At 41.6% G+C, this 23,657-nt stretch overlaps 1 protein-coding gene across 7 annotated transcripts in view; it reads right to left on the bottom strand.

Annotated features, from left to right (window-relative positions):
- Window positions 1–23,657, bottom strand: part of adck1 (aarF domain containing kinase 1) — a 71,637-nt gene that overhangs the window by 20,336 nt on the left and 27,644 nt on the right. For all 7 annotated transcript variants that reach the window (XM_089005203.1, XM_089005207.1, XM_089005206.1 and 4 more), the window contains exons 5-8: window positions 23,063–23,221; window positions 21,555–21,713; window positions 19,041–19,157; window positions 10,280–10,429 (exon numbers count right to left, since the gene is read on the bottom strand). In XM_089005203.1, the coding sequence (XP_088861329.1) occupies window positions 10,280–10,429; window positions 19,041–19,157; window positions 21,555–21,713; window positions 23,063–23,221 (585 nt within the window). The remainder of the gene's footprint in view (window positions 1–10,279; window positions 10,430–19,040; window positions 19,158–21,554; window positions 21,714–23,062; window positions 23,222–23,657) is intronic.

The following is a 23,657-nucleotide window of genomic DNA, read 5'->3' as shown; positions in this document are numbered from 1 at the left end:
AGTTTGCCATTTTGTCTTTGGTACAACACAGCACCTAAACCCCGGTTAGAGGCATCTGTATGCAAAATGAAAGGATGCGCGAAGTCAGGAAAACCTAAAACTGGTGGTTGAACTAAACAGTCTATTAGCTGCTCTAACACTGACTGATGCTCATCACTCCACTCAATACGTGTGTTGGAAGAGACACAGTTATGTCTCACTTTCCATTTTTTTCTTTGGTGCTGCTGAGTCTCAACATTCAGAGGGGCTTTAAGCAAATCATACAAGGGACTAGCAATACAAGAGAAATCTTTGATGTATTGCCTATAACAGCTTAATAGTCCCAAAATGGCTCGAAGCTCACTGACAGTGCCTGGCTGCTTGTTTTTCAGGGCACGCACTGCTGCTGTATCTGCCGGGTCCATTCTGCTCCCCTCAGCAGAGACAATCCTGCCGAGGTACTTCACTTCCGGCTTGAAGAGGTCACACTTTCGGGCTTTGAGTTTTATTCCATTTTCCCTGAGACGTCGCAAGACAGGGGAGACATATTTCGTCCCGTAACCCCTCCAGACATTGTTCCATACATCGCTGGAACGCTGCTGGTGCATTCATGAGTCCAAAAGGGATTCTAATCCATTCATAAAGGCCCCAAGGGGTCACGAAGGCGGTCAGGTGTCGGCTCCCTTTAGACATGACAAAGCATACCACCCCTGCTGGACCAAGGCAAAGCATACCACCCCTGGTGGTATGCTTTGCCTTGGTCCAGCAGCGAGAAGATGGTGTTACCCCCAAGGCTGTCCACCACGTCCTGTACCCGTGGGATGGGGTGCCGGTCAGGATGTGTTTTCCGATTCAGCTCTCTGTAGTCAATACATAAGCGCAGTGTACCATCTTTTTTCCTGACACAGATGACAGGGGATGAGTAGGAGGAAGTGGACTTTTCCACCCACCCCTGCGCTATCAAGTCCTGTAAATAGTCTTTCACCTCTCTGTACAGTGGCTTTGGGACAGACATATATGTCTTTGAAACGGGCTCAGTGTCTTTTAACAAAATGTCCATTTGTAGGTTTTCCACACACCCTATGTCGTCGTCCGATTTTGAAAATGATGCTGATTCCTCTCTCAACATCTGCTAAACGGTATTTCTTTTATCTTCGTCCAGATGAGAAAGGTCAATAGGGGGGTCCCACTGCTCACTGAGAGGGATGGTGGTATCCTGGACATGGACCTCATTGACAACCGCTGAAGGAAGGTCTCTTTTAACTATGTTAGCTGGGTAGACAGACCCTACTGACTGCACTGTACCAATAATAGTCTTTATTGGAAACCTAATGTCATGGTTAGTAGGGTTCTGGACACTAACAACTATCCTAGGGATAGAACCTGCCTTTACTGAGACCAACGAGTCACAAAACTTGAGGCCATCTGGCCACTGTGGGTTTTCACTTGGCTCAAAAATCAATGTAACATCTTCCTTAAAGGGCTTAGCCTGTACTTTGCATGGAATAAGAAGTGAGCTATGCCTAGCTATAGTGAATCTCTCATGTGTTGTTTTTACACGGTACTCATGCGCTTGTCCCACACTAACTGCCTTTATGAAAGTGGCAGCTTTATTGTGCTTAAGGTGGGGAAAAGCTAGTCTAATCGATTTCAAGAGCTTTTCTGTATCCCCTGTTTGTGTCTCATTAGAGAGGCTATCTAACACAAGACGCTCAATGACATTAAACCCTATGATAGGACACTGTTGCTGGTCACCTTTTAGTACTAAAACTGGTACAAGTAGCCCTGGATCATTAGCACCAAGTTTAAATGGTATCTCAAGCCATCCTACATAAGGCAGATCCGTTCCATTAGCTGCCACAATATTGAGAGTATTATCAGGGTCAATAAGCTCATTCATATTTTTCAATTACACGTCAGGTAAGTTCGTTTGTTTCCATAACTCATCTACAGCACACACCTGGGACCCCGAGTCCCAGAGTGCTTCAACCCTTTTGTTACCCAAAAAGCACTGAAAAAGACATTTCTTTCCCACTAACTCCCTGACCGAAGGTAATTTGTGACACTGTTTCTTATCTGTACGCTCGACAAATGACTGCTTATGTATTTTCTGAACGAGGCCACATGTGTGGGGCTTACATTCCATTTTCATAGCACCACTGTAACACTGGGACCTATCTGTCTCTGTGGTCACACCATGTCCCACTGGGATAACCCTTTCTAGTTTAAAGCATGGTTCCTGGCTGAGTTCTGTGCTTTGCAGCCTGCTCTGAAATGTTCACTACTTTCACATTTAAAACAGTGCTGACAATATTCTTCACCTGTCTGAATACAAGAATAACACCTGGGCTGAGGGCGACGGGGCATGTAGTACTGCTGAGGGGCGAACCGTTGCTGGAACTGTGCTGCCGCCCTCATCGGCCTGGGACCTGGTGCTGGGTGGTACTGCTGAAGAGCTGAAGGGGAGTGCTGGGTGTAGTATTGCCTGGCTGGTGGATCTACCTTATATGGTGAAGGTGGAGTGAAGACGACCTGTCCAGGGTAGTGGTCAGGCAGGCGTTCAGGTCCTCCGCCGGTGGGCTGAGAAGTGGCTGTTGGTTTCTGAATAGTCTCTTTGATCTGGGACACTTCTGCCCGCAGCTCTTTTAAAAGCATCATCTCTGACCTCATCTCTTTGATCTCTGAAAGGAGTCCATTCGGCACAGTAACAGTATTCTGCTTTAAGACTGTCTTCTTCCCAATCTGGGCTGGTGTGTCATATAACTGGACAGTGTTTACCGTTGTCACCCGTGCGGCAGCATGTTTCTTTTTTTCCTGTCGCTCCTTTTCATTTGCACATGCCATGTTTTATTTTTCTCACAGTACTTCATCTGATGTGGTGGTTAGCAGGAGGAAAAGTTGCATGTCACTCTTTACATTGTCACTCTGTAACCCCGTCAGAACTGTGCGCAGGAATAAACTCTGGACCAATGTAGGATCATACTTCACCCCTGATTCGGCCTCTTGAGATGCAAAAAGAATCCTTTGACGAAGATCCATTGCACGGAGTAGAAAGTTCTGCGGGGACTCTATTAGTCTGCACTTCCGATGAGAGCTGCTTGTACTATTCAGTGGGTCCTCTCTCCTGATAGTGAGATCGGAGAATCCTTCGTAAAGAAGGTAGGGTGAGGTTTTCTTTCCCTTCGAGGTAGCTTCTCAACTGCAGACCTGGTGTTGTGGCACGAACCATTGCATCGATGATCTCATCCCCCTGGTAGCCTTTACTGAGCCCACTATCTATCTGTCTGACCAAATTAGGAAATGTGAGTTTATCTTTTTGTCCCAGCTCACCTATTTGTCCAGATATTTTGAAATCTTTGCGCCAGGGGTCAGTGTCTGGGGGCACTATGCTTCTCTTTCGCACTGCATCTTCACCTTTTTCACTTGGTTTGGCTATTCCTAGTTCAAAATCTTTTATACTTTCAATCAAGTCCTTTACACATAGCAAATCTGACATTCCTCCATCTTCTAGCTCTAATTCAGCTCTTTCAATGTACGTAGTTTGACACAATATTAATTAGTTGGCCTCGAGTCTTTCCTGTAAGTTGCTCTCTTTTCAGTCCAGATAGTTGTATTCAGCACATAACTCTGACAACTGTTGTTTTTCGAGAGGGTAGACGCAGTTCAACTGGCCGGATTCACTTCATAGTCTTCCAGTGCCCTCTAGTGGTGGATGTACGCACAGAGATGCAACCAGTGCACATGTAGAAAAAAACCAGTAAACGGTGACGCCACTCCGACTGGGTTGATTGGGGATATTCGGCGCGAGCTTCTACCCCCGGCGAGTAGACAACACTCGACAACGCAAATATCCCAGCGGTGCCTCCAAAATGTTGCGCTCTCCACAATGGTAAGGGAGATACGGTGTTGTGGGATCCAGAAAAAAAAACAAGGCAAGCAGTGCTATACATCTTAACTCAACAGTGGTTTACTTCGAATGCCCAGACGTAATGCAGACGTATGCGCACAACAATTTCCTGTCCAACGATCTAAATCGGCCTGACACGAAACACTAACCGAAGCAGGCGTTCCTTGTTTAAATAAACATTTTCGATATATATCATTTGTAAACCAATAGAACTACGCGGATGTAACCAAAATATGAAATAAGATATTTTACAACCTGTCACACTGTGTATCGATGAGAAGGTTTCTTCAGCCGTCATCTGTACAAAAGTGAAGGTTTCGGACGTTTCGCCTCCTATCCAAGAGGCTTCGTCAGCGAACTAAAGTCTGACTGGTCGTATCGGCCCCATTTATATATCCCTATTATTTTATTTTAGGGATATATAAATGGGGCCGACGCTGTTCGCTGACGAAGCCTCTTGGATAGGAGGCGAAACGTCCGAAACCTTCACTTTTGTACAGATGACGGCTGAAGAAACCTTCTCATCGATGGACCACTCCTGTACGACTGAGAGCTTACACAGACGCCTGTCACACTGTGCTCTTTCAAATTTGCATCCCAAGTTAGTTTAATGACTTACCACAACTGACATAGCATGTTCCCTTTCAAATGTTGTAATGATTAAATATGATTCAAAATGTACAACATACATGACAACTTTGTCTTCAAAAAACAATACGGCGGCTGTTCAACGTTGTAATAATATACTGGATACACGTGTCCACTTTCTATGTATTCACAAGCTTTGAGGGACTCATATGCCTTCAAACTATTGTGAGTGAACTGTCTGGGAGTATCGACGAGGTAAAAATAAATATCGGTGAAAGTTATATCCGGCCACAATGATGGATCGCCAACCCATCCATTCTTCAAATTGAAAGGATCCGGCAAGTTACAAGGACAGTCACGATATCCTAGCTTCTCAAAGTATCGCTCTCGGACTTCTAACGGTAGCTTTCACACATAATCGAAGCATTGTTCCGATTTCATGCGACAGTAATTCGCTTTATCCATACTCGCCATTGTTGCTTTTGCCTACCAGCGAGAAAAATCACGTGATTTGTGACATCACCTCCGGAAACAACTGGCATCTCCTATTTTATAATCTTTTATATTTATATTTACTCAGTGTGAAACCTGGGCCTGTTTGGACGAACAGAGAGCTGATATCCTGGCCGGGATGGATGAAAGACACACACGAAGCTCTTCCTCCACAGCTCTCAGTCTTTCTCTGTATTTTGTTTTTACTGCAGTCAGGCTTGAAAAGCTCACCTCACACAGATATGTTGTGGAAAATGGGAGCAATGTCAAAATAGCTTTGTTAGCCAGCATGGAGAACTCCTTGGCAATACACTTTCACCATTGTCCCGCTAGCCACACTCTGCACTTGCCGCGCTATCCCTGCGTCACTAATTCGCTTGTCTCAAAGCGAATTAGTGACGCACAACTACCCGCTGTTGCCACCTGCTGGTATGGAAGAGTACTACATGTTTACTCTGCCAGGCGCTAGACTGCACAGGCACACAAATCGGATAATTTCCCGCGGCACACCTGACAAATTCTCGCGGCACACTGGTTGAAAAACACTGCATTAGAGGGACAACCGTATGCGGCCCCTCAGCACATTTGGCCCGGCCCCCTGAACAAGACCAGAGATGCTATCAGATTTTTTTTACTTTTTGGCCTCCAGAAAAAAAAAATACAAGTCAAACGTCGGTTTTCGATCAGTATTTGTTCCTATTTTAATCAATGTAATCAATGTGTGTTGCTTATAATCGTGATTGAACAATACAAACCCGCCTGCTCACAATAAAACGCTAAAGGAGTCGGTCACAATGCGATGCGGCACAAGAAAGTGACGTATGAGGAAGTGGAGGGGAGTCCGGTGGTACATTCAGGGGCACTCAGTTTGGCGAATAATGGCGAAAAAGTTAGGTAAGAGAAATATTGATTCAGAATGCAGCAGTGACGTGCGGTGAGGTTCATGGCTGTTCATATGTTTTACAAACATATGAACTCTACAGAGTAGTTTATTCACCATTTGATTGGCAACAGTTAACGTATTTTGTTTAAATTTTCATGTCAGCATTCTTTATATATACAAACTGTAGCATAGAAAAAATAATTAAAAAAACGTTTTTATCGTGTTACCTTTACTTGTAAATGAAGTCCATGCGCCGCTCCTTCTGAAGAAAGGCATCGATAACTTCTTTGTAGAAGCCTTCCTTATCTTTCTTCAGTTTTAAAAGTCTCTCCGTCTCAACGGAGATCACTGCCAGTGAAGAAAGTCGTCCTTGATCAGTCCTGTTCCGACTGTATGTTTTCAGTGCTGAGAATGACAATCTCGTCTACTTCTACAGCAACAAATGGGGCTGCACCGATCTCCTTTTTAATGTCATTTCTAATGACATCACCAACTGCTTCAATTAAATCGTTCTGTATTCTGTTTCACAGGCTAGAAAATACAGTGGATGTCCCAAAATGACTCGCTAGCCTGTCATCTTTGTCAGCGAAAGCATGTAATAGTTCAACGTAGTTGCCACGATTAGCAGAGCCTTTACTTTCATCATTTCCACGAAATGCCAGCTGTTGTTTGGCAAGGAAGCGGGTGGCATTGATGAGATCTTTTAAAATCTCCTAGTTCTCCTTTACCTTAGCATTGTGGATGCTGATGTTGAGTCTTCGCTCATTTTTGATGAGGCTCCGTTGTAAATTTTTCATGTCGCAATATCCCATTTGAGTCCAGACATTGTCACAAGTTGAGAACAGAAGGCAGGAAAAGCAGAAAAGGCGGTTTCTTGCTGGACATCCACACAGCCAGCCTTTTCGTGTGTACCAGTCCGCCTGAAAAGAGCGAGTATTGTGTCCCGTTGTCTGAAGCAAACCTTTTAACTCCGGTGTTGGTCTTCCTTTAATTATTATCATCTCCTGCTTCGATTGAAAGTCCAGTTTAGAAAATTCTTTCAATTTAGATATGTAATCCTCCATTCTGAAAGTGAGGCCAAGCAACACGAAAAAAATGACTGCAGGGTTGCACTTTACTTGCTAACTGTTTACTGTAGCTTTCTGTCTCAAATTCTATTATTCTGCAGTCATTGAGTCGGCAGTATCTCTGGAATCACAAGCGCCCCCTGCCATGAGGCCGGAGAACTGTTTGCCTCACCTACGCACAGCGTTTTGATAAAAATAAAACAAAATAAACACTGTAGTTCAGTGTTTATAATGTACAATGACTCTACAATATATACACCAGCTAAACTATAGAAATTTAGTTCATATACTAAACGTGTTTGAACGCTTTAATAGCGATATGCAGAAGGACAGCAATGCGGTCTCACTGCAGAGCAAGCCAGCACAGTAAGCATGGTGATTGCGCAATCCATGTTGAGGCTCAGCCGGCTGCTGCCTCACCGCTCGTCTCTACTTAGTATTTGAACGGTAAATGCGAAAATTCAGCGATTTTGAAAAAAATCCTAAAACGGTGAAGTTAAATGGACAAGAACTTTAAAGTACAAATTACTAAATACATATAACTGTTTAATTTCTTTTTTCATTTGATATTTCCATGACAGCTTTCCACGATGACAGGTGAGGCACTGCCTCACTTGCCTCCCCTGACTGCACGTCACTGGAATGCAGGGTATTTAGCCTGCAGTGGACAAATGATTATTTTTTTTGTTCAATGCAAAGAAAAGGCTGTTTGTCTCATTTGTCAAGAGGAGGTATTCAAAGAATACAATCCTCGCCGACACTATGAATCCCGTGACAAAGACAAGTACGATAGCTTGCAAGGCCAAATACGAGCAGACAACTCTCAAAGCTAAAAAGTGGACTACTATCACAGCAGAATACATTTGTATGCCAAGCTCAGCTGAACAAGGCATCCGTTTGGGCCAGCTTTCGGGTCGCTAAACAGATAGCAAGCAGCGGTAAGCCTTTCACGGACGGAGAGTTTGTTAAGAAATGTATGGATGCTGTCGCGGAGGTATTGTGTCCCGAGAAGAAAGATGCATTTAATACCGTAAGTCTGTCGGCGAGTACAATCACCAGACACGTTGAAGAAATTGGGAGTAATGTATATAGCCAGCTGCAGCAGAAGACGAACTAATGTGACTTTTTTTCATTAGCACTGGATGAGAGCACGGACATGGAAGACACAGCGCAACTGCTCATTTTTATTCGTGGAGTTAAAGCAAACTTTGAGATATGCGAGGAGCTGGCAGCCCTCCAAAGTCTCAAAGGGACTACAACGGGAGAGGATATTTTTGACCAAGTGTACCAAACCATGGAGAAGTTGGACCTGAATGACAGAACTGTGATGACGCATTCAAGCCCAACAGTCTCATTGACTTCTCTGCCGCCCTCCCAAACGACACATAAACAAATAATGTGACAGCATAGAGACAATATGAGAAAACAAAGACACAGAGAGACATTCATTCTTCAGGACTTGCTGTAACTTCTTTGTGATGACATGAAGCAGTTCTAGATAAAAGAGAAGAGGATCAAAGCGTCTTTCCACCAGTGGATCAGGGACATCATGGTGGAATGTGCACGTCAACTACAAGCTAATTGTTGAAAGCAAACACGCAGCTGTAGCATCCACTGACGAAAAGAGATTGTCTCACATCTTCTGTTCCACATAAATATGCTTCAATTCCAAGCCGCAACAGTTCTACATACGCATCGGCGCTCTGCACTGACGCTCCTTTCTTCTTATCGCGGGTTCCTCAAGCCATGCATCCATCCAGCCGCAGACTGACCAACAGCACTGACCTTTCCGCTAAACAAAGCGCGGCTGTGAAGATGCTGCCATTACAGGCGCAAAAAAGCACAATGGCCCCTTTGGTGTCCAGCGATGACAGTCGAATGGCTCCGACATTCCTCCCATTCAAAAACAGTACTGGCATATTCATGCTATCGAAAAGGTGCAACCGCTCAGCACAGTCTCCTCCTTGATGAATGTCGTGGTCAAAAACGCTGAAAAACATCTGTATCCGTTCCACACGATGCACAACAAAACAAAATGACAAAAGAAAACACAAAACAAGACAAAAACAACCAAAAAAGCAAGGCTCATGAGAGCACTTGCTGAGGCTGCCTACTCGGGCGCCATCTTGGACTTCTTAGTTGGATTTATGTACAACCTGGATTGTTATGTATCACGGAATGTAATGGGAGTGAGCGTACCTGCATGATTTGCACTCTCATGTCATTTGCAAATGGCATGAGTGGCACTTGCCAAGGTGAAGCCACGCATATCTGAACTGGTCTCTCAAAGGCAATAGCAGAAGTCACACTGATTTTCAGATATGTAATTTGTTGTGAGTTTATGCATTGTGTTGGTTTTGTTCTTTAAACAAGGTGATGTTCATGCGCGGCTCATTTTGTGTAGCAATAAAAAACATCTATGCCTTAAATTTGAAAAAAAAAAAAGCATATTTTATTTTTCACTCAAGAGGGGTTCGGTGAATGCACATATGAAACTGGTGGGGTTCGGTACCTCCAACAAGGTTAAGAACCACTGCTCCAATTTGTCTGTGTGTGTGCAAAGCACAGTACGCAGCCAATCACAAGGGAGCTCGGCCGGAAAAAGGTGCGCAATACAAAATCTAACTAATTTAAAACAGATTCTTTACTTACAGACAGTGTATTGTAGGTTTTCAAATACCTGACATGTTTTGAACACCTACAATACACTGTCTGTAAGTAAATACTGTGTTTTAAATTAGATATCAAGTAGACAGGATGAACTTAATACGACAAAATCTAATTTACGGCATCTGTGTCAGAACATTTTTCAACATACTGTACCCGCAAAAACATTCGTACTGTTTTTCGTAACTCAAATGTTTGTAAGTGGTAACAAAAAAACTGCCCATGCTGGTGTTATACCCGAATGTTTTAGAACCAATCACATTATTAGACACAAAGCTACACAATGGTCATTCCTGTTCTCCAAGAACTAATTCTGATTACATTCTTTTTTTAAAGCAAATTCTTGTTAATGAATGCTGTCAATTTAAAAGCATTTTTGCGTTGTGTTTCTTTAGAGCACACAGTGGTCGTGTACAATTTAAACAGCGCCCAGCACTCTGCTCAGAACACATCAAAAGAGTTGTTTATCAAAAAGCTTTTAGTTTGTTGGGGCTTTAATAAATGTGTCTGTCTATCTCATGGTCTCTGTGTGTGTGCAACAGAAACAGATTTCTACATGCATCCCATAATGTACGTAATGTGAGTTTGCTGATAAATATATTTGCTTCAATGCCTCAGTCAGCACATGAAAAATGGACAACAACATTGAAACATTTTTCTGATATGTGTGCTTTGAGATGAGTCAAGATTTCTAACCTGATAAAGGCCATGATCGAGGAGGATGATCTCGGTCTTCTTGCTTTTTTGGCACTTTCGAACCAACACGTTGCCAGGGTGGGGATCACAGTGAACAAAGCCGTGGATGAAAATCATTTCACTGTACATTTTGCCCAGGTTTTCTGAAATCTGTTGAAAAAAAAAAATAACAAAAAATGTTATTGCAGAACAGAACTGGAAGACCTTTCGAAGAATTCCCTGGCACAAACAAACAAACACATAAACAAACAAACAAACACATAAAAAAATACAACCTGACCACAAGCCATCTCTTGTTTCCATAGTTTGCTGAACCCACTTAGTTTTTCCTGCCTTAAGTAGGTTAAAATACAGAAATTAAACATCGTTTTTTTTTTTTTTTTTTTTTTTTTTTTTTTTTTTTTTTTTTTCACGAAAACGAGGCAACAAGGTAAGGCATTTGGTTAGCAGGTCTGCCTCACAGACAATGGTCTTCGGTTAGAATCCCAGTTCCGCAACCCGCGTGAGGCTATTTAGCGCCCCCAAAGTGACTGCCAGTGCTTTTTCAAAAAATTGAAATATATTCTTTTCCTTTCAGCTTTTCCCTTCAGTGGTAGCCAGAGCGAATCAGTGTCCTCCGTCTTCAGAGGTTTGATCCACGTTTGTTTCGGCCAAGCTTATATGTCGGATGCCCTTCCTGACACAACGCTTTGTATTTATCCGGGCTTGGGACTGGCACAATAAGACACTGGCTTGTGTCCCCTTGTGTATTACATGACAAGCAACACTACAAACTTAATAAAGATGAAGATGGTGGAGGGAAATATATATATATATTTTAATATAGTTTCTGTCGGACATAACTCTCAAACTCAGTTCCTCGAGGGCCGCTTTCCTGCTTGTTTTTCATCTCTCCCTGCTGCAAAACACCTAATTCAAATGATCAGCTCATCAGCACGCTCTGCAGAGGCCTGATAACAGCCCTGGTCATTTCAATCAGGTGTGTTGCAGCAGGGAGAGATGGAAAACATACATGAAAGAGGCCCTTGAGGACTGGTGCATGAGACTTATGACACAGACCCATGAGGACAAACATGACACAAACATTCATGTTTTCCAATACTGTATAAAATTGCCGAATACATGTTCCGTCAATGAGGAATTGTGCCATAGCCTGTGACACAAGTTTCTATTCTCAGAGCAGGATGCAGTTGGCTGTTGGATGAAAAAAAATAAATAAAGAAAATAACTAAAATATCATTTTATGGACGATTCACCAGGAGTATTGGCAATGAATGGGAAGGTGGAGGGCCGAGAGAACTTATATGTGAAAACCGATTGCCCAGCCTTTGAAGAAATGGACAGATGAAGCAAAGTTAGCGACACAAGAATTCCAAAACCGGACAGACACTACAACATCAGTTTCTGTGAGGACATGTGTGTACCAACAAAGTCCTTCAACAGTAACATGCCATGGTTAACTGCCAAGCTCAGGCAACTTAGTAAAGAGAAAGAGACCACATTTGGAAGTGGAGATCAGGCACTGTATAAACACAGCCAAAACCAATTGAAAAAGGAAATTAAAATTGCAAAAAGAAGCTATGCAGAGAGGCTGAAAAAAAAAAAAAAAACAATCTCTGTAACGGCTCTGCATCTGTGTGCAATGGCCTGAAATCAATCACAAAGTATAGGTCACTCCCTCCTCCCTTAAACAGTGAAAATAATTATTATAATATATAATATTATAATATATATACAGTAAAGTCTCGTTATATCGATATTCAAGGGAGTCGGAAAAAATATCGATATAACCGGGACTATCGATATATCCGACCCTGTTTGCATGTAATTTTCTCCATGTGTGCATAGAAATAGTATCGATATAACCGAGACTATCGATATATCCGATATCGATATAACGAGACTTTACTGTATATTATAATATTTTTTGCTGATTTGAAAAATACACTCCCATTTCCCACATTTGCCCACCTCTACCAGAAACTACTGTATCAACGACCCCACCACCATTCTCTGCCCTATAGATCCACGAACAGGACGCGAGACTCTTCAAGCAGCAGAAGATCAAGAAAACTGCAGGGCGCATCAAATTGTCACCCCCTTGCTTGAAACTGCGCTGACCAGTTGGCTCCGGTCTTCACACAAATCTTCAACCTAATCACCTAAAGGACATGAGCAGACCCCTACCGGATGCTCTTCAGTTTGACTACCACACAAACGGGTCCGTGGAGGACGCAGTCATCGTGGAGCTGAACTACATCCGTGAACACCTGGACAGCACAGGGACATATGCAATGTTTGTGGATTTAAGCTCTGTGTTCAACACTAACATCCTGCAACTCCACTCCGTCAAACCTCTCCATCTTGGTGTGTCCCCAACAACCTGCCAGTGGATCTTCAGCTTATTGACGAGACTGAACCAAGAGGTTAGGCTGGGAAGAGGTAGAACATCATCAACACACACCACTCGCACTGGAACCCTGCAGAGTTGTATCCTTTCTCCACTGCTATTCTCCCTCTACACGAACGAATGCACCTCAAAACCTCCTGTCGTCCAACTCAAAGTTAGCAGATGATACCAGCGTCATCTGATTCATCAAAGACGGTGATGAGTCTGCGTACCGAAAATGAGTGGAGCAGCTGGGGCAGCCAACACATCTTAGGGCTGAATACGCTCAAGACGGTATAGGTGATCACTTACTTTAGGAAATATCCTTCACGACAGCTGCCCTTCACACTATCAAACTGCACTGTGTCAACTGCCAACACTCTCACGTTCCTGAGAATCACACACAGTCTCCCAGGACATGAAGTGGGAGGTCAACACTAAGTTCATCATGAAAAAGGCGCAGCAGAAGATCTAGTTCCTGGGCCTGCTGAGGAAGCATGGCCTGCCAGAAGAGATGATAAGTTTGGATTGGGGCTGCCACATAAAAGCACAAAACCCGACTGCAATGGACAGTTAGGATGGTGGAAAAAAATAATTGCCACCCTCACACCCACTCTTGAGGACTTGTACACTGCAAGACCAAATACAAGGGCACGGATAATCTGACTGGACCCCAGACCTTGCTCCCATCGTTTCCAGCTTCTCCTCTCAGGCAAGTACTATTGATCCATGCACAACAAATCAGAATTTGACCAGAATCAGAAAGCCTCAGAAATCCAGCAGACACTTTAACAAACAGCTTCTTCCCTCTAGCCCAGTGGTTCTTAATGTAATTGGAGGCAACGAAACCCCATCAGTTTCATGTGCACATTCGCCGAACCTTTCTTTAATGAAAAAAAAAATATATTTTTTTTACTGGTGTTCGAAATGAATTGATGAATGAATGAATGCTCAACTTGGTATTGCAATTTTTTTTGCCCAACATAGTTAGCATGGATTATAATATTAGGAGGGGAGTCTCACTCAGACAAATATAGAGGCCTCCTCAAGCGGTCTGATAGGCAGGTCTCCCTCTACTGCATAAACACGCAACCTTAAAGGACAACTGATGCCTCCGGACAAGTTGTGTCAATAATTTGTAAAATCACTTCAAATGACTTCTACTGAGCGTATTTTACAAAGATTCCACCGCATATAGCTATATTTTACATTTTAAGACTTGCGCTGAATATTTGTTTTCGAGTTGGATTGGATTGGATATGCCTTTATTAGTCTCACAGTTGGTGATGATTGCTGACATGACGTCACGCATGGAACGCCCCTGACGGAGAAAGCGACACACAATGTATTTTGGGTACTTTGTTTGGTCTGAAAACGTCGTGTTGATGGCGAAATTAGAAGGAAACCACATAAATAGCGCGATGGTGAATCATTGTGTGTTGCACCAAGACCACTATTTGATACTAGTTGACACATCTGTGTAAGCTCTGTCGTACAGGAGTGGTCCATCGATGGTCCATCACCTGGTTTAGATATGTGGACGATACTATTGTCATAATTAAAAAACAAGAAATTCAATCCTTCACAGATCACCTCAACTCGGTAGACATCAACATTAAATTTACTCGTGAGGACATTAAAGAGAACCAACTAGCCTTTTTGGATTGTGAAGTAAATATAAAAGAGGACGGAGCGCTAAAAACAGAAGTCTTTAGGAAGGCTACGCACACTGACCAATACTTTAGGGGCAATTCACAGTGCTGATCACAACTCCAACTGCCATCAAGGTGGAAGAGAGACGGAGCCAACCAACTCAATAGCCATGGCTTTGGTCCACATCATCTTGCAGTACGGATTCGTGGGGGCCATCCAGAGCTCTATAGCAGAGAATCTCGTCTGAGCGGGCGGGCTTTGTGCTTTTTTTTTGTTCTTGTTGTGTTCGTGTGCTCTTGGCTCCCCGCTCCGACGAGAGATGTGCTCCTTTTGTTTCACTAGAATAAAGTAGTGTTTTCTGTTCACCATCTACCGTCCCCGCTGGTATTTCATCTCAGAACTTCGTTGAACACCGAACCAGATGAGAAACAAGAATTAGAACCAACAACTTGAATCATTGTCAGTGATCTATAGCAGTGTCTGAAACTCATTACAAAAAGTTACCGGACACCAGGGCAGACAACTCTGAAAAGTTGCCTGCCCGGCCATAAAGTTGCCTGCCCCATTTTTCACAACTTAAAACACAATAAGATGACTAATCGCTAAAAAACCCATTGTTGCAAAGTATTACGGATTATTTTTTTTTATGAAGGATGTGTGACGTCACCGGTGCGCACCACAGCTTTAATGTCTTTCAATTCCTTGATCTCCTTGGTGTGCGTCTCACCCTGACGCATATCACACGCTTGAAAATGGTATAAAAGCAGCTGTCGTGGGACAGAGAGAATCAGACTCATCTCGGACTCACAGACTCAAAGAGACTTGCAAAGACCCGCACAGGCACGGGCGTCGGGCGGACATCACGGCACGACTTGCTCGACTCCACGCCACGATCAAGCTCTGCGCGTCATCTGCCTGGGAGATCTGACAACGAAGCTACTTACAAATAAAGAGAACCATCAAACTCTTTAGATGTACCCACCACAAATGCTCCCTTGCTTAATTTATGGTAAATATCCCTTGCTGATGATTTTGCTCCAGTTGTCGTTTGTCCAAACACTGTTCGGCATGTTGCACAATGCAATGTTTATGTTGCGTCTTCTGCTACAAGCCATGTGAACTCCTCTTTCCATGATGCTTTTATTGTATGTTTACGTTTTGTAGCATCATAAATTTTGTTAGCTTCTTTTGAATCTTTCTTCTGAGGCTGAGGTTCTGTGCGTCTACTTTGGAAAATGACATGCAAATGCACGACCTCCTATAAGGAGATGCCGGTGTGACGTCATTTGTTATGATCACGAGATCGACCGCTAACTTCCGGTAGGCAGAAAGCCAAGTAAACACAACAGTTGTCAGCGAGTGCGATCATTTTTTGTAAGTTTATGAGTTTCATTTTCGGTTTTGATGAATGAAAGTTTTTGCGTTTTAATACGATGGTGATATCGTGTGTGGTTGTTGGCTGTACGAACCGTTTTGTGAAAGGATCCGGGTAAAAATTTCACCGAATACCTATCGCTGAAGGAAGAAAACAGCTATGGCCTCAGGTCATCAATCAAAAGAATTGGGCACCAGAACTTTGCGGACATCGAATTTGTGGAGATCATTTTTCTTCCGGTTTATTTCCTTACATATACATTTGTGTAGAGAAAAATAGTGAATGTTTATAAAAAAAAAATCCCTATTCTTTCTTTCTGACATTTGTTAAATGACCACTGAGGGTACCCACAGTTTGTGAGTGCTCTCCTGATATGTTTTGACTTCTTTTCTCTACCTTCAACGCTTGTTGGTATTAGTTTAGCCCTATGCTGGAGGGTTCTGATAACTCCTAGTTTGTGTTGTAAAGGGTGGTTAGAATCTAAAAGTAATTATTGGTCAGTGTGCGTAGCCTTCCTAAAGACTTCTGCTTTTAGCGCTCTGTCCTCTTTTATAATTACTTTACAATCCAAAAAGGCTAGTTGGTTCTCTTTAATGTCCTCACGAGTAAATTTAATGTTAATGTCTACCGACTTGAGGTGATCTGTGAAGGATTGAATTTCTTGTTTTTTAATTTTGACAAAAGTATTGTCCACATATCTAAACCAGTGTCTAGGTTTTGTCCCTGGGAAGGATGGGAGAGCCTGTTTCTCCATCTTTTCCATGTACAGATTCGCCACTATGGGTGAAACTGGTGAGCCCATAGCGCAACCATAAATTTGTTTGTAAAATTTCTCCCTAAATTGAAAATACGTAGTATTAAGGCAGATTTCCAATAATTGGCAGATGTGGTCCGGTTTAAGTTTGGTTCTTTCATGCAGAGAAACGTACGCCAGCAGTCTCGTCCTCAACACTGAGACTGCTGCCTGGGTTAAGACAGATGTGAAGAGAGAAGTCACATCGTAAGATGCCAATGTTTCCTCAGGTTCCAATATGAGGTCTTTGATCCTCTCTACAAACCCTGTGGTGTTCTCTACCTGATATTCTGTGTTACCAACCAACGGAGCTAAGATAGTTTTTAAATAACGGAGCTAAGATAGTTTTTAAATATTTGGCTACATTGTATGTAGAGGAGTCAATGCTACAAACAATGGGTCTGAGGGTATGTATTTTTGGCAGGCCATAGATACATGGCGTGGCCTCTCCCGGGTATAATCTGAAATAATGTTTGTCTATATGTTTTCCTTTCTCTAACTTTTGGAGACAGTCTATCATTTCTTTCTTGTATCTATTGGAAGGGTCCCTTTTTAGTTGCTCATAAATGTCGTTAGTCAGAAGAATAGGAACAATCAGTGGAGTGGCAGGGAGTAATCCTCTGCTACCCCCAACCTGAGAGCAGGGACCTATCATAGCAGAGTCCGGCACCGCCATGTCTGGACAGTAGGGATATATATATAGGGCCTAAACTACCAGTAAGACTTTAGTTTGCTAACGAAGTTTCTTGGATAAGTAGCAAAACGTCCGACACCTTCAAAGAAGTACAGATGACGGCTGAAGAAACCTTTTCATCGATTACCTTATCATTGTTAAATATACCGATATACCTTATCATGATTAAATATGATACAAAATGTACAACAGACACTGGAACTGGAGCAGAAATATTATACAGTAAAGTCTCGTTATATCGATATCGGATATATCGATAGTCCCGGTTATATCGATACTATTTCTATGCACGCACGGAGAAAATTACATGCAAACAGGGTCGGATATATCGATAGTCCCGGTTATATCGATATTTTTCGGACTCCCTTGAATATCGATATAACGAGACTTTACTGTAATGTTCAAATTATCCAAACACATCTTCATTGTTTCATGCTTAATTATAACAGATAAAATTTTTGTTTGTAATGATATAGACAACTATCATAAAAAGTCCTTTATTTTTGACAAAAATGTATGAGAAATGACACAAAAAGGATTTACACATCTTTGGTAAGGGTTGTCACAAAGTCGCTGAGAAGGGATAATAATAATGCATTTCATTTATAAGCGCCTTTCAAAACTCTCAATGTCTTCAAAAAACAATACGGTGACTGTTCAACAATAAAACACTGGATATACGTGTACACTTTCTACGTATTCATAAGCTTTGAGGGACTTGCATGCCTTCAAACTATCGTGAGTGAACTGTCTGGGAGTATTGACGAGGTAATAATAAATATCGGTGAAAGTAATGTCCGGCCACAATTATGGATCGTCAACTCATTCATTTGTCAAATTGTAAGGATCCGGCAAGTTATAAGTACCGTCACGATATCCCAGCTTCTCAAAGTATCACTCTCGGACTTCTAACGGTAAGTTGTACGCTCGACGTAAAAGTTGCACGCCTCGGTGTCCGGATAGACGTTGTTTCACGCACTGCCTGTAGTCCACATAACTAGACACTTTAATGTGCTCAATGACATCTGTTTAATTGGACACTTGTCCCAAAAATACTGCTACTGGCCACTTTATGATAATCTGCACTAACCATACAATTGTTATAATACTCTTTTATTCTAACACTAATCATTTTAGCTATGCTTGATACTTTGCACATTTTCTCACAGCTGTCACAACGGTACACTTGTATTACAAAATGCCCTTCCATGCACGCTTGTCATGGCCTTGTTTATGGTGATAATAGTGCAGCCTGGACTACCACTTGTGTCAAATTCCTTTTGTTCTAAATAATTGGCCAATAAAAATGATTCTGATTTTGATTCTGAGAAGCATTTTTAAATAATGAATGAGAGCTACTTGACTCACTGCAAAAGTGTGTCCCATGCCTCATTCGTCCATTATGTGTTTTGCGCCACATGGCATGCATGTCTAAGTGCGCACATCTGCACGTATGTGCTCAAAGGGGTTGATCTGAACAGCTGGTTGATCGAAAAGTAGATCTTCCGTCAAAAAAGGTTGGACACCCCTACTCTACGGGATGCACTGCAGGGGGAGAACATTAGAATGCTCATTGTGTATTTGTAGGCAATTGTGTTATTTTCATAGTAGGCTAATATAGCCAAGACAGATACATACATCATGTGTTGCCTTCATGGATAGGCTTTTAAAGTTTTGCAGCTCCAGACATTTTTTTGGGGGGTATACGGCTCTTTCAATATTTTGGATGCTGACCCCTGTGTTAGAGTAACTCTGTAATTAGTTATACTGCATTTTTATCTGGTCTTGAATAATTGGCCAAAATTACTCTTCTAGCATTTTTAGTCTCGCAGTGATTCGCGCCATCTTTTGTGTTACCTCATTGACGTTGATGCCATGCGCCTTCATGTACTGTCTGTCATTGACCTGCCCTCCCTCAGCAAATTCCATGGTCAGAACTCTCTTTGTAGACAAGTCCCAGTGGATCAAAGGAACCTAAATGGAACAGCAAATGATTATATTGATGACAATAGGTGAATAAATCAAGATCAATCAAAATCCATTCAAGATGTGTTTTGTTTATTCCTTTAAGTGCCCTCGCAGTTTCCAGGATTGCACTATTCTGTATACGTTTCCAGGATGTTGTTTGTTTGAGCAACTTGCTCAGTTCCAACAATCTTAAATACACAGGTATGAATGTTGTTTTTAGTAACCACATTTTATTTAGTCCTACACTGCATGAACTAAATTTTTAACTAAAATAAATAGCTTGACTTGCGTCACACAGTTGTCAAATTTGTAGTTTGAGCCAGGGTTTTGGCTTTCCTACAGAGGGTTTGCATGTTCTCTCCATTCTTGGGTGGGGTTTCTTCAGACACTTTGGCTTTGTCTTACTTCCAAAAACATGTGTTTTAAGTAGGCTGTGTTGTCTTATTAACTGAAGACTCAAAATTACCCGAAAATGGGAACATGAGTGTGAATGATTTTTTTTGTTTCTATGTAGCTCATGATTTCATCCCCCTTTCACTCAAAGCCATTTACAAAAGGATCCATTCTCACGTCTTCCAACTTAATAGGTACAAAAGATGGATGGATGAAATACACATCTGAAATCACAGCACGTACATATGTATGTTCTTTGTCTGCCAAGATATTCAATCCTTCACAGATCACCTCAACTCTGTAGACATCAACATTAAATTTATTCGTGAGGACATTAAAGAGAACCAACTAGCCTTCTTGGATTGTAAAGTAATTATAAAAGAGGACAGAGCGCTAAAAACAGAAGTCTTAAGAAGGCTACGCACACTGACCAATACTTACTGTTTGACTCGAACCACCCTTTACAACACAAATTAGGAGTTATCAGAACCCTCCAGCATAGGGATAAACTAATACCAACTAGCATTGAAGGTAGAGAAAAGGAGTCAAAACATATCTGGCGAGCACTCACGAACTGTGGGTACCCTCAGTGGTCATTCAACAAATGTCAGAAAGAAAGAACAGGGAATGAACCCAATAATTCTCAAGATACAAAAAGGAGAGGAGTAGCAGTACCTTACATTGCAGGAGTTTCTGAAAAAATACAAAGAGTCCTTTGGCAACACAAAATTCCTACTTATTTCAAACCGATAAACACATTAAGGCAAAAATTAGTGCATGCAAAAGATAGGCTACCAAATGAAAAACAAAGTAATGTAGTTTATTCCATACATTGTAAGAATGAGTACATTGGGGAGACTCAACAAATTCTCAAAAAAAGACTTTATCAACATCGCAGGGATAATACAAGTTGGCCTCAATCGGCAGTACATTTGCACCTAAAAGCTAGCAACCACTCATTTGACGACAATGAGGTTAAAATATTAGCGAAAGAACATAGACGGTTTGAAAGGGGAGTAAAAGAAGCGATTCTTATAAAACAACAAAATCCTTCATTAAACCGGTCTGGTAACATTCATAATGCTGATGAGGTGATACCGGTGGTAGTGGGGGAAATGGGCCAGTCGTTAGTCAGGAATGTAGGAACAATCAGTGGGGCCACAGGGAGTGGTCCTCTGCTCCCCCCAACCTGAGAGTAGGGACCTATCATAGCTGTGTCCGGCGCCGCCTTGGCTGGACATTAGCGATATATAAATAGGGCCAATACGACCAGTCAGACTTTAGTTCGCTGACGAAGCCTCTTGGATAGAAGGCGAAATGTCCGAAACCTTCAAAGTTGTACAGATGACGGCTGAAGAAACAAACCTATGGGAATCCAGAGTCCCAACAGTGTTTTTCAATGAATTAATACATCTGAATCACATTTTGTTTTTCTCTTTTTTAGAAGAAATTACAAAAACAAAAATTTGTAAATGAAAAAACCATCTCAAACAGACACAACACACTGCAAAAAATGGACAAGGAAGAATTTTTTGTTCTGTATTTCTGTGCACTAAATCCAATTCGAAATGTGGGTAGAAAATCAACACAACTGCATGTTGAAGACATTTGACATTTTTATACATTCTTCTTCTTATTATTATTATTATTAAAAAAGTAAGGATAAAATATAAATATGTAGTGTCATGGTTTTCAAATATTCTTCTTTTCCTTTCGGCTTTTTCCTTCAAGGGGAATCACACCTTCCCCTCAATCCTTCACAGTGAATCAGTAACCTCCATCTTCAGAGGTATGATACGCATGTTTGTGTTGGCCAAGCTTTTACGTCGGATGCCCTTCCTGACACAACCCTCTGTATTCATGGTTTTCAACTATTATATGTTATATAATACATTATACTGGATTAGATTAGATAACCTTTATTTGTCTCACAATGTTTATATACCAGTATGAAAAATAACTTATTAGCCATTATCCAAAAAATGGGGAAAAGGAAAATCACATGTTTACCTTGAGAAAGTTCAAGTGGGCCAGCTTGTTTGAAACTATTTCTGAATTGTGACCTTCATTAAGGAAGTTTAGTTCCAGCGGCATGTTTTTCTTCGCCTCTTCTACCAACCACATAAAGGCAAAGTCAGGGAAAAGCCAATGGACTCCTCTTACCAACATCTGATAAGTAGAGCAGAACTAAAATCAGTAAACATTGTAAGGGAAAACAAGGGTAGTTAGTTCATATTTTTATACTGATATTAACTGACATAATTTACTGCTGAGAAATTAAAATCAGTATGTGAAAGAACTAGATGGAAAAATGTGGCGTTTTAAATTTAAAGCGTATTGACTTATACAACGCGAAATCACACTTAAAGGACAACCGACATCACTTTTTTGTTTCCTAACTGACATCAGAAAAATGTTTTATAGCATCTAAAATACCCAAAACACGCAGTATGATATTTTTATTCAAATGCAAAACACCAATAAAAATGACTTAAATTGTCCAAAATCTGAAAAAAATTGAGCTGCTTGGGCATTTTCAGAAAGTCCTGCTCGCAGCTCGTAACGTCACACCAATACGTCTTGCATTGCTGGAGAATCAAAACAATGGGCTCAGATTCGGAGAATATACTTTCTTGTTACACATCCAGTTATGAATATGAATCAAATAGTTCTGAAGAGGAAAACATACATGTTTGCGGTCGATTAAAGAATTTATTCCGTGCCGTTTTGAGGCAACATTGGGGGGTAATGTATCACCCAAAAAGAGGCAGAAATCATTAATCAGCCTGTGAAAACAGGCTGATTAATTCCTTCCATGGAGCTTGGTCGCTCTCTTTTGGCGGCTTTTTGGGGCAACACGAGGTTTTCAGACCAAACAAGTACAGCAAAATACATTGACGTGATGGACAATGTGTCTTTTTTCGGTCAGGGGCGTTCCTTCAGTGACGTCACGTATGGACTCATCACCAACTCAAAAACAAGACTTCCTGAATATTCAGCGCGAGTCTTAAAACAAAATAGAGCTATATGCGGTGGAATCTTTGTAAAATATGCTCAGTAGAAGTCATTTGAAGCCATTTTACAAATTATGGACACAACTTGTCCGGAGACGTCGGTTGTCCTTTAAGTCTCTCAAAGAATTTGCCAATAGTAGTATGCTTGGCCACGGTAATGAAGTCCAAAAGGAACCTGATGTATCATTGCGACTCTCAACTATGAAATGTTCCAAACAGGTGTTTTTGAGCATACTTCTGCGAAATTTTGGTGTTTTGTTGCCCTTTTCACAGCTTTTTTGGAACATGTGTTGCCGGTTTCAAAATCAAAATGAGAAATTTTGACAAAACTAACAACCACATAAATAAACAAAAGCAGTTTTCAGTTTGAACATTAAAGATTGGCTTTGAGTGTATTCAATTGAATAGTGTGAAAATAATTTGTAATTGTATTGACATTTTGCACAACATCCCGACTTTATTGCAATATTTTTTGTGCCATGTTTATGCAGCATTACAACTCACCTCCATCACCAATATGTCTTTGGAGCATTGTTGTTGGACTTTGGGGTGTTGGACCTTAACAGCAACCGTCCTCCCATCGTGCAGCACTGCTTTATGGACCTGGGCTAAAGAGGCAGCTCCCTGAGGTGTCTCATCAAAGAAAGCAAATAACTCCGCCAGCTGGAAGACAATCGTCGGGATGAAAAGAGAAACAGTCAATGTGGTCTTCACATACCCCCACTTGAGAAACTGGTGACCTTAGTAACTAAATTACTTTTTGGAAGAGGAAATTTGTAACTACAACTGAATGGCATGTTAAAGTAACATGCCCAATACTGCCCCAAGCGCATCACCTGCTTGCCCCAACCCCGACCGCTCTGTCGCAAGTCTGAAATCCCAGCACAAAACAAAAATCCTCCCCTCAGTCTGTGGGAAAATCTTTTCTTACTTGGTACACTGATTATGTTAAGACTTTATAATTAATTTAGAGCAGACAAAACCAAATGCAAACAGCTTCATATTGACAGTTAGCACCCTCAAATGCTCATGCCCGGCCAGGCAAATAACAGGTGTACTTAATACCCTTGTCACTTAAAGGACAACCGGCACCACTTTT

This window comes from Hippocampus bargibanti, linkage group LG09 (genome assembly GCF_051943395.1).
Source record: "Hippocampus bargibanti isolate YZ-2025 linkage group LG09, ASM5194339v1, whole genome shotgun sequence".
NCBI classification, from domain to species: domain Eukaryota; kingdom Metazoa; phylum Chordata; class Actinopteri; order Syngnathiformes; family Syngnathidae; genus Hippocampus; species Hippocampus bargibanti.
This window is presented reverse-complemented; position numbering and strand designations above follow the sequence as displayed.